Source organism: Typha latifolia, chromosome 9 (assembly GCF_019914945.1).
Source record: "Typha latifolia isolate L0001 chromosome 9, TyphaL0001v2, whole genome shotgun sequence".
In the NCBI taxonomy this organism is placed as follows: Eukaryota; Viridiplantae; Streptophyta; class Magnoliopsida; order Poales; family Typhaceae; genus Typha; species Typha latifolia.
This window is the reverse complement of record NC_133094.1, coordinates 10,301,848-10,314,262: the sequence shown is the minus strand read 5'-3', so window position 1 is coordinate 10,314,262 and position 12,415 is coordinate 10,301,848. Positions and strand designations below refer to the sequence as shown.

Below are 12,415 nucleotides of genomic sequence, written 5' to 3'. Positions count from 1 at the left end.
TCTGTTGAATTGTTAGATACTTGTGACACCTACAAGCAAAATTTATCTTCATTCTATCATTCTGAAATTACATCTACAAATTTCTGTCCTCTGCAAACGATCATATATTAGAACCCCTAGAATAAAAAGTTACATTACACCTCTCACGGAGTAGCAAATGAACTTGATAGTGAAATGAATAAATAGTCATGAGCATGCCACGGCTGTAGTAAGAAGAGAACGCCTGCCATCAATAAATTGCTGGCGGAACACTTGGAACTTCCCTCCCTTGATTGCTTCTCTAAGTGAATGGAAGAAACCCAGATAGTGGTGAGTATTGTGTCTGCATATCACATTAAAGGAATAAGTATGAGGTGACAGTGACTAGAGACATTAGTCATGTAACTGTAAAAGTAGCAGCTTACATTTCAAGTAGGATCTGAGCCAACATTTCATGGACATTGAGCAGGTGATTGATGTAAGCCCGAGTGTGATTCTGGCAAGTGAAGCAGCTACAGTTGTCAACAATTGGTGAAGTATCTTTCCTGAAGGGAAGATGCACAGAAGAATCATGAGATTGCCTATTAAACTATTTATTCAGACTAACTGGTGACAGTAAGATGCATAGGCAATGGAAATAGGAGACATCCACATGGATAAACATAGTGTTCAAGAAATTTGAGGCAACATCATATCTGTCCATAGACAACACGATTGCATTTGTTCCATGAACAGTAATTTGAAAAAAGAAGAAATAATAATCAAGAAACAGCTAACAGTAGTTTAGGTAGACCTGCACAAACAGACAGGATCAACAAGCCCTTAACAGCATGTCATTTTACCTTCTGGTGGATTAGAACTATTTAAGCAATTTGAGATAACAGATACCTATAAATTCTAAGCACTGGAAAATGGCTGATATTAAACTCTGAATGCACCTCATCCTTGTAGGCTTAGAATTGACAGAAATTGCTCACATGTAAATTGTTGCACGAAGGTTTATCTTTGTGCAATCCCCACCATCATAGTGTAGATGAGAATCCCAACTATCTCTCTCGAGAATGTCAAGAGGAAAAACAAGTGCAAGACCTCCAAGCGTAAGGTGGTAAATGTATCTGTAATTGCATAAGAAAAGCACCTTGTTGGCAACAAAAAGATGAGCTATACAAGCAAATTAAAACCATTAAGTTTTCTTACATACGTGGAGTCAAAGAGATCAATCCCAGCAGCTACACCCTGCAAGACCTCTTCTGTAAGAGGGGATCACAAATTATAGAAACAATCAAATTAACTCTGAGGATATATGCTTGTTTCACACCAACACTTGCTAATTTGTTCAGAGCAGTAGTTCAAGAAATGAAGCATGGGACACTTCATTTGGTGTGATTTATCCCTATTAAATCACGAAGAGACATTTCTTTTTGATGATTTAATTCTGAATGGAATAATGATAAGGCCCTTTACAGAAGTCAGACCACATTTCCTGGGAAGATCTTTTTGGAGGGGGTGAGACTCACTGCTTTGCATTACTTGTGAATATATTCATTTGCTAAGATAAGAACATAAATGAAGAGAACCTCAATATGAAGGATGATGAAGAAGCAAGTTCCAGAAGTTAGTCGGAGAAAAGCAAAACACATGGTTTGTTTTGCTCTAGAATATGTTGAAGAAAATATGGACCATCAATAACAGATAAATCAGTCACTTCCACCACAGATAAATAATAACTAATGTACAAGTGTAATGATTTCTTTGCCAAAGAAATCATTAAGACCAGATTTGTGATATTTGATTTATTGTAATAGTCGAAGAGAGAGGAAGAACACATTACTAGGGTTGGATGATGAAGTCAATGGTTGCTCTCAGCTGTTGTCTGATCAGGGTTCCAGAAGATTAGGAAGATCTGAAAGAATTTAATAGTATCATGTCTTATTGTCATAATTAGACCGTGTCATGATAAGAGCTCCCAGAAGACAAGGTTAATGCTAGTTAGAAGTATTGGACTGTATAGCAAACACCAACAATGCTAATAAAAGTCCAATTTAAGCTTAAGAAAGAGGAAAGCGGACCTAAGATAACATACATCTAGTTTGCAAAGGAATCTGATGACTGCTATTGATATCAAGGATGGTCGTGCCAATGGTGGCACGACAGTTGGTACTGGGCGTGCTAGTGGCACACCCCGGCTAGGACGTATCGACCGGCACGGCCACGTGACAAGCCGTGCCAGTCCTATGCCGATGTGGATCTATTTTTTAAAAATTTTTCTATTTTCATCAATCATAATTAAATCAACTTTAATTATTTTCTTAATAAGCATGATATGACATTTAAAGCCCATATTTTTTTAACTTTTTTTTTAATTTTATCAATCATCATCAATTAACTTTAATAATATGTGTTGAATGTTATTATGTGTTCAGTGAGTGTTCAATTATTAATATTAATTTTAATGAATGTAATTAATTATATTATGTGTTGAATAATATTTGTATTTGACTATTGTTTTATCTTTAATAATATCGGTCATTTATAAAATAATCTAAAGATAAAACACTATAATGTAAGTTTTAATATATATATTTAAATAAAAAAATAAAAATTAACATACCGAAGATCAAAAAATATCTTTAAATATCTTAATTTTTATTAAAATTATGATAAATGTGTGTCAATGGCACACCCCTACATGTTGTGCCACGCTGGGGCATGCCGTGCTACGGCGTGGCATGGCCAATATTAATTGATACAACTTTAGCTTGTATCCTAAAATAGGTTAACAGTTACTACTCTACTTGGTTATGATTCTAATTCATATTAAAGAATGATAAAATGCTTGACAGTGGAAATACCAAATACACCAATTGATTCCAAAATTTGCTTCATCAGAAGTAACAATGACAAAAAAATGATATAGCCTCGATACCTGGAAGAGAAAGTCTTGACACAAAACGCAGCTTTTCCTCTGGTAAGCAATCCTGAAAGAAAAAATCAGGAGGGTAAGGATGCATATATTTTCCCTTCCCAAACCCCATGTTGGTGGAAGGTTTATGCACTAGGACACCTACTATTAAACTAAAATAGAACTAACTCGTTAAACTTATAAAATCCACAATCAACAGTATAATCTTTTGATAATTTCATTGAAATAGATGCATTTCATCTGGTTGAGTGCCTCATAGTCAAACAAATGGATGTCATTAAGAAGAGTGTTGTAGATAGGATATTTTTGCCAATGCACACATCATGCATCCATATCCTAAATAATTTTTTAGGGAAATTGATCATCGGACAGTTATGCTTGTTCAAAGTAGGTATAATAATATAATCGTCATGTTAGATTATATAGTTCTCTTACTATTTCAAATTTCAACACCATAAGATGAAAGTGAAAATGGAGGGATCTACTAAACAAAAGATGTTTGGTTCGGAAGAGAATTGCAATGCTTAGAGTCCAAACATCCAATCTGCTAGGTTTTTTCGCTTTATTTATGAAAGTAGAGATATGTTAACAGGGTAAGCTAGATGTGGTCCAAATCAGTTATGGCCGTGCCACTGGCACACCCCGTGCCAAGTGCCGTGCCTCTACTAGCACAGCAAGTACCAGTCAGCACGGGGCGTGCTGACCGGCATGGCCATCCTTGGTCCAAATCACACTAGATTGACCAATCTCTGACCATATTAGTTAATACTTTACTAGCACATCAAGGAGATGCAAATAACTCATTAGTCATGACTCACTAGACAATATTGATTATTCGGAAAGGAGCATGGTCTGTTATACAAAATTCTATAATTTAATAGAAAAAAGATCAACAGTATGCATTTTCTCACCCTACAAATAAAGGACCCTCACAAAATAATATCTATTCAACATTGTAATCAAACCAACAAAATCATCCACTTTTTATCTTCAATTTCAAAAAATTTATCACTTAAATTTGTAATCGCCTACAACATTCACATAGGGCAATGATAACAAATCCATACCAATGGTGTGGGTTTAGGTTACAAAACATGCTTTACGGCAAAGAGGTAAGGACCATAAGGCTATGTTCATCTTGCTTTTCTAGATCCATAATTGTGAGAATCTCATGTGCTGAAATGCCATTTCAAACATCTACATAGGGATTGGTGAAGTTATACCTTAGCCTTCTCCATGCTTTATTAAGTATTCATACTTTTAACCATATCATGTATCATATTTTAGCCTTCTCTATGCTTTATCAAATTGTAGGTCCAACAATCAAGGTGGTTAATTGTTATAAGGAGCAGCTGTAACATCATGACATTGAATTAAACCTCCTCAGTCCTCACTGCATAACATCTTATGAATATGAATAACATATAGATAACAAACCTAAATCCAGAAAACATGCATACAGCAAATTCACACATCACATTGGGATATTTTTCACTGGCATGAGTTGTCATCAAGTAGACATCTTAGTCTTCTTAGATGCATCTTCTGTAACATAGCAAAGCAGCATTTTTGCTCCTGCAATGTCTGTAGGAGAACCTAGTTCTACTGTCAACATCATTGTCAATGCAATATGAGGCACCAGGACCTCCTTAAAGCATAAGAATCATGCAGACCAAATAATGGCCTCGTCCCTTACCGTAACAGCATTAAGTAAATCTGAACGCTCTTCTGAACTCTCTCCAAGGCCAAAACCTCCAATCCAATAACCTGTAAGCATTACAAGGAGGGCTCAATTTCTGCACTAAAGAGAAAGACTTCTCATATGATAAAAAGGAGTTGAAACATGAGTTATTAGATGATTGCAATCTAAAAGAAAAGGCACAAGAAAATCCTTAGGAACACATAGTAGCACTATCTAATGAGCACAATTTGCTTCATACTAAAGAAAATTGCAGCAAATCATTAGATTCTGCTCGCTATAACAGTAAATTCCAATAAGGAACAAATTCATTCATCTTAAATGACAAAGGGATTCTACTTTTGAATCCTGTCGCCTATACAGGAGAAAGAAATAAAGAACAGCCCGTTTTTAGTGCCAAAGTGATGTTCTCAATCATCTCTAGTTGCAAATGAAAAGAGTATTACCTGTCACAGCCTAGAATTTTGCAACTCAAAGAACCTCCAAAAATAGGGCAAGAACCATTTTACATCACCTCTAACTGATCCTTTCTTCAAACTGAAGAAGTGCAACCCACTTTTTGAACCTATTACTCTGAATCTTCATAGTCTCTCTCAACTAACCATCAGATTTCAATCTTTTTAGGTTTCCATAATCCAGCCCTGTTGAAGACTTGAAGGGCTTTACATTGTTTTAAAGATAGTATACCATGATTTCTACGGATTTATGATACATATTAGGGCTTCGTTATAATCATCAGTTCATCACAAACACACAATAGTGTATCAGCGGAACTTCTGTGTTCATTGCTGTTTGAGTATCAGGCTACTTGCTTAGCAAATGGTTTCTATAATTGATGATTAATCTCATTCAAAAATTTTGTTCCTAACATCAAAAATTTTAAATGCCCTTGTCAGAAAAGGAAGCATCACTCATTTGCATGTAGAATTATGTATATATACCTAGATGAATCTTTTATCAACTATCTTTTCAATTGTTCATCCCATTACTTAGTACTTGCTAATATTGGAGATCAAATATTTCCTTTAAAGGAAAGCAGTAAGGTTTTTTCCAGTTCGGCAGAATCATTTCAAAGTATAGTAGAGTGTAATGGCTGGAGAGAAATAGAAGATACCAAAACCTTATGATAAACTAAGTTACTATCAATGATATGATTGCTAAGCATATCTCCAAAGCACATTAAATAGATAAAAGATAGAAAATGAAGGACAATAAAAAAATAACAACTTGCCCAATGTAAGAAATGTGCATCTTACAAATCTTGAGCATGTAGTGGTGAACAAAGCAGTACATCCACAGTATTATGCATAGCACCCAACCAAAAGTAACTATTGCTGGTAACATTAGAGTGTATCATTAGAGTATATCAATGGAATATTAAGCATTAGAAAGAGACAAATAACCTGATACATTTCGCCTTGACACCTCTTTTGCACAACGTTTTCGTTCTTCTATACTGGATCCTCCAACAATAGCACCTAAAGTGTCTATTCCAGCTTTCTGACAATCACAAGTTATGCAAAAAGGATCCATTATTGAACCTTTAGGAAGACCAATAAACAACAGATCCATGGATAGAGTAAGGTCAGCTTTACAGATACATTAATTATTTCATTGAAGCAGACATAGCTGTTCCAAATTACAATTACAGCAAGAGATGGCATAACTCTTAGGTATAATCACATGAAGGTTGTTTATATCTAATATAACAAGCTTCATCCTTTCTTTGGTTTCTAAATACTAATGACTTTCATAACTTGATCAAGCATTCTCTTTGATACCTAGAATCATCCCTAATGGAAAAAAACTGCAAGAAAACAAAATGCAAGCCTTTCCAAGGATAATAACCATATTTAGAAAAGAGGAAAATATGTTTGGGAAGCTTTAGCAAAGGCCAAGCTTGGGAAGAAAGCCTGAAGTTGTTTGACAAAAGAAAAGGATGGTGCAAGCTCAAGAATTTGTTGGAGTGTGTTGTAGTTGGATGGAGTGTTTCCTCGTTTGATAAACTGTCCAATAATTTGCATACTTTGCACTTACAGAAGTTACATTCCGCTTCTCAGGAATCCAAGCAGGCACCTCATCTGCCAAGCAAGTATGGCAGATTTCATAAATTACTATTCAACCCCAATCAAGCGAGAATACAAATTAGACAGCAAATCTTAGACATTTAGGTTGCTCATTTTTTAAATTAAATTTAGGCTGCACACTTATTAAGAAAAGCTATTACTGAGCAAAATTTCAAGCATGTCACAAGCTATGACTTGCTTTATTTAGAGAATTACTTGGCTTTAGGATTCAGGCTCATACTAGATTATTAAGAGCATATGACAAGTTGTCTGTACTTTGTAGCATATAAAGGTAGATAACAAGAGGTCCAGAAGGCTAGCATGTAGATAGGTAAAAACTGTGGTAAATTGCACATTTTATGCTTATGCAACCAAAAGAAGGCAAAGTATGATGACAAAAAACAGCATCCATCTCTAAGCCATGGATGACAACAAACAAAAACAAAGGTAAATCTATCATCAGCACATCAAGCTCATACAAATAAAGAAAAAGCTAATTTTTTTACAGTGTGTTCATCAACTTACTGATTTCAATAGCAGAAAATCAGTGGAAATCCTAAACATGAAGCAGAATACTTAGAAAAGAACCCCTACTGAGATTAAAAAAAATATCTAAATGATAACTAAGAAAACTAAAGTTGAACTATGGCTACTGCAATGTTGAATAAGCATTTACATACAGAACAATTGGGAATCATCAATAAAATTTTCATTATGACCAAGGATGTAGTAAGTCCAAAATTACATATACCTCAATAAGCAACATCCAAACTAGTCACAGGATACAGACTAATAAAGTGTTTAGAATATTTACATACCATGCCCATAGCCAGACAATCATCAAGCCACCGTAGGGTTCTATCAACAGAAGTTGCATTTCGCTTCTCAGGAACCCAAGCAGGCACCTCATCTGCCAAGCTCGCCCACATGTTAGGCTTCATGGAAGAAATCATTTCCATGTATTTTGCAGGTTTGACCTGCAAGAAAGAAGTTGGGAGCAGAAAAATAAGGAAGATTTACAAGGAACATGATCATCAAAAGGTGATATAAAAGCCATACCAGTAGGCGACCACATGGTGTTTCAAAAGAGGCTCCAAGTTTGTTGGTGCTTTCACTTTCGGGTAGACTCTCAACTGAATCACTTGCAGCAGCTACAAGGATATGCTGTTGTAAACCAAGCATCTGATGCAACCCACCAATATTAGATATAGTTTCTGAGGCAGGGCACTCCATACTGCAATCAGATATTTTGGATAGTAAGATTTTTTAAATGGTTAAAGTGCAATGAGTCTATGGCATGACATTTTCATGACAAAAATAAGAAGGCATTGAAAGATAAGCATGTTAAGTCTCCATAAGTCAACTAGTTGCACTAAATGGGTGGGAGATAACAAAATGAAAGTAAAATGTTGCATATTGACAATTTTGTGAATCATAAAACGAACTAAAAGAGGAATTAACCAGACTATAAAGTACCAGGTCAAGCTAAGCGTCCAATTAAACATGACCATATCCTTGACTATCTATAAATGATGAATCGTTACCTATCAAAATAACATATATTTACTAGTCCAGTAGTCCCAACATTGCAAGACCAATTTTTTTTTCCCCATTTTAGAAGCTATAAACTGGTTGGCACTAAATGCTATAGAGAATGAAAGAGAGGATTCACAAACTCAGAGACCCAGACCATGCAAGGCTGTAAATACATGTTGTGAGAACCAAAAAAAAAAGGGTCGCATGTACAGTGTCTCCTTCGCAGTTACGCGACAGAGGAGTGACCAAGAGATTTCGGCCACTCCAAATCCGAATCTGATCTCAAATATAGGTTTAAAAATCTATCCTATAAATTAAAACTCTAACCCTAGTATACGTAGTTCTCCCTCGTTGGAGCACCCATCGTCAAATCGGACCATCGGAGCACTGCCAGAGTGATCGGAGACCACTCAACGACTCGTAGGTTAGCTCTCTCACATCCATCATAATTAATTTAAGTTTAATAAGTTAGAATAAAAATATCTATTTTTGGGGCGAAGGGGCGTTGTTGGTGAATTGAGCCCAACCGACGGCTTCAAGTCGCTGCCACTCGTGTACCAAAGTTTCGTGCCGTTGGCCTCGTGTCGTAGGCGTGCTTTCTTGGAGCCCTCATTGCTCAGATCGCCGCCGACCATGAGTTAGGAGCATTGGTCATCGACGACGGCCTCTCCTCCACCTCGTGTGGTTGCTATGGCCGCGATCATGGCAGGGAGCTTAGAGTGTGGCCGATGACCGCCGACGGCTGCGGTCATCGATGGATTCTCTCTCTCCTCTCTTTCTCTCTCTTCCTTGTGTCAACCCTCTCGAGGAAGAAGGGTGGGGTGGGGCTCGGGTTAGACCGAGCCAACCCCTTCCCTTTCATTTTTTTTAGTTGCGGGTTCGGGTTGGATTTCAGATCCTAAACCCGACCCGAACCAAATTAGCAAATGATAGGCTACGGGCTAACCTAGTAACCCGCAACCTAGTCCATTGCTAATTTATTTGCTGGGCTTTGGCCTAGCCCGTTTAATTCAAATCTTGTGGGCTGCGGGTCAACAGCAGCCCAGCCCAATCCAATAGGCTTAAATCAACCCATTTTACCTATGTAATTAGCTTTAAATTTTAAAAATCATGATATTAGCTAAATTGAAATATGTTATTTATTTATTAAATGTGGTTATTTTTCTTAACCTATGGACTAAAGATTTCAGTCATTTCACTTGGACACGGATGAGTGGGTTCACTTATGTATTTATTTTATTTATTCGTCTTGTATTTTGTGCTTTTTATCAGATCACTTATAATTCAGTGTGCATACATTATTATATTTTTATGCATTATTATGTTCTATGTGCAAAATATAAGACCCAAAGCATTGCTATACTTAGTGCATATAGTCATTTATATGATCGATAATATTAGTGGAAAAACGTAATTAATACGTGATATGACTTTGAGAACAGACACAAGCTAAATATTCTTCGTGCATCTCCCTGTGATAACTCAAGACTATCTTGAAGTCTAGGGGACAGACTTATACCTGATCAGCATATGATCCGTTTAGATGACTTTAGCGTGCTTAGAAAATAGTCTCAGGCTAGATTAGAAATCTTCTTGAGGTGACTCTAATCTTTCTCTATGGTTAGTAGAAAAAGCAAGGTGAGTTTATCACATAATGACGCCTCCTGGTGATCCTAACTGGATTAACTATAAGGAAAAAACTCGAGTGCATATCGAGGTGACTTGCAATTAATATGAATTCTCGAGGACAACCCCAAATTAAGACATATGACATTATTATTAATATTGAAAGAAATTCAGCGTATTGACACAAACCATGTTATGAGATATGATTTACTCTGTTATAATTTGTATTGTTATTATTATTGTTATCATAGGCAAGTTTAGTAAGATTCTCATTTTATATTATTGGACTCGTATTTATTTAAAGTTATGTTATAAATTCAAATTTATTTGGCTTTTAAGTGGATTCCACTCATTCAGCTATAGTTGTTGGCTCATGAATTCCCTTTTCTAATATTTCAGGTGCTGATCCATGTGGCAACTGAGCGAGATGAACCAGAACCCCACCTCCACTTAGGATTTTTCTATTTTGTCCATCGGTTGTATTAGACATTTTATTCTAAACCATCTGTTATTTTAGTTTGATTGGTAACACATTATCAATGACATTGGTGTTTTTTATTATTGGATTATATTTATTGGAGTTAATTGTTCATAATTAATTTTTTGTTATTTTGGAACTTAGAAAAAAGTATTAGTTAAGACTTCCTATATCTCAAATACATTGAGGTACATGGCCGATCATAATTCCAAATTTTGAGTCGCGACACATGTCATGGTACCCCAAATCAATATCACAATGACGATCGTGACCATAAAGATAATCTTTTTCCCTAGCACAAACAAGTAGACAAGCACACTAATTACTTAGTACGGGCTCTTGCCAGGCAGGTGACCGAACACCTTCCATGCCTAAAAGTATTAAATTGGATTATCCAGACCATGCAAATCTTTTACACATGTGTGGTTCCTAGAGTCAATACTGGACGGACCAGAGAGAGAAACTTTTTTTTCTCTCTAACACCCTCAAGCAATTAATAAAACATCACTTAACATAGACTGCTGGTGGGCATTTCGAAGAGCATGCCCATTCAATCCACTAGACAGAGAGAGGTCCCAGTTAGGCTGCCAGAATTCACAGAATCAAATTCAAAAGGACAATGAACACCAAAAAGAAACACTTTTCCGAAAAAAAGTAACTGGGCAATCACACATCACTCGTCACAGATTCCTCTTGGGCATTTCGACGAACAAAATCAATGCAAAATCTAATCAACGAAGGAAAGATACAGAGAAGAGAAATCTCACAAATGTATAGGGCTCACGTGAAGGAGGTGAGAGCCAGGGGAGGGAAGGGCAGAGAGTAAATCGCGGGGGACGAAGGCAGGGAGACCTTTCCTGGTCGATAGGAGAAGCGAAGGCGTCTCGATGACGGCGCCGGCTATATAGAGGACGCCGGCACGTGCCTTGCCGCCGCTGCTGCCGCCACCGCAAGCCTTCGTCACCGCGAAGCGCATCCTCTTGTTCGTCCTTCTCGTTTGCTGCTCGTTTTGGCGGCTAAATTTTAGGGCTTTCGCCGTATAGGGCTGCCGCCAGAATTTTGCAGGGATATAATTACACTAAAAACCCTGAACTATTGCCCACTTCCATATGCAATCCCCCTTTTTTACACATCGGCCCCTTAAATTATAGAAAATCAATCATTCCTTAATGGTGTTAAATAAAAGCACTAAACAAATATTTTAACTTCAACTTCTTCTTTTTCCCCTCCAATATCCTCTAAATATAAGAATAAATTTAATCACATGATACTCTTAAGAACAAATGAAGCCCTAGTCTTTTAGTATATTAACAAAAAAAAAACTATTAAAAAATAGTATAAAAAGATACATAATATATTTGTCTAATTAGTCTAAAACTATTTAAGCTTTTTAATTTTTTTTTCATAGAATCTATCATTTCCTAGTAATGTAATAGCTAGGTAAGGTGAATTATATACATAATAGTAACTAACATAGGATTTTTGGGCCCATGGTACTTATATCTAGGCATACTTTGGGGCCTCAAAACAAAAGCAATTAGTAATTATTTTGGCAGAGCTATGTAAAATTTCCATCAAAAATCATTACACTACCATAGGACTCAACTATTGTGCTATGAATAGGCAATAAAAATCTTAAAACAATGGGAAAAAGTTAGCAGTGAATGATTTAATATGCAGAAATTCTAAATTGCTCACATGCCAATCCCATCCATATTGTCATTTTATTTTTGGAAGTAAACAAGAGTTGTCTCCATCTGGACTTAGATTGATCTTTGAGATAACAAATAAAGTTACTCCTCTATTCAAAACCAAGTAGTAAGTGACATCTGGGAGGCTTGCTTTACCTCTGTCTACTACCAAACTCAACACCTCTTTATAGGAGTATTATTATCCTAACAAATTGTCCTTTGAATGTTAAATGCTTCTCTTTGCTATCATTACTCATTTACTATGCTGTTCATTTTCTTAAGATTGAAGCCATAGCAAGAGATATATATATATATCTCTTGGAGTGACAATCATTGCATGATATATATATATATATATATATATATATATTTTTTTTTTTTTCTTCTTTTTCCATGTGGAAAGCTAAATCCAACTAA

The 12,415-nt window shown here is 36.1% G+C and overlaps 1 protein-coding gene across 3 annotated transcripts; it reads right to left on the bottom strand.

The window, feature by feature from the left end:
* Positions 1-30: 30 nt before the first annotated feature.
* Positions 31-11,428, bottom strand: LOC140795753 (uncharacterized). 3 transcript variants are annotated; one of them, XM_073148509.1, is made up of 10 exons: positions 11,075-11,428; positions 7,727-7,901; positions 7,486-7,644; positions 6,005-6,101; positions 4,599-4,669; positions 2,906-2,957; positions 1,181-1,229; positions 957-1,094; positions 405-524; positions 31-322 (listed from the first exon to the last, which is right to left on the bottom strand). In XM_073148509.1, exons 1-10 carry the CDS (start codon positions 11,281-11,283, stop codon positions 187-189), a joined length of 1,206 nt encoding a protein of 401 aa, XP_073004610.1. In that variant the 5' UTR covers positions 11,284-11,428; the 3' UTR covers positions 31-186. The 3 variants fall into 3 exon arrangements, with proteins under 3 accessions (XP_073004610.1, XP_073004611.1, XP_073004612.1); XM_073148510.1 differs by having other exon boundaries at positions 1,181-1,226; positions 11,075-11,403; XM_073148511.1 differs by having other exon boundaries at positions 11,092-11,210.
* Positions 11,429-12,415: the final 987 nt, after the last annotated feature.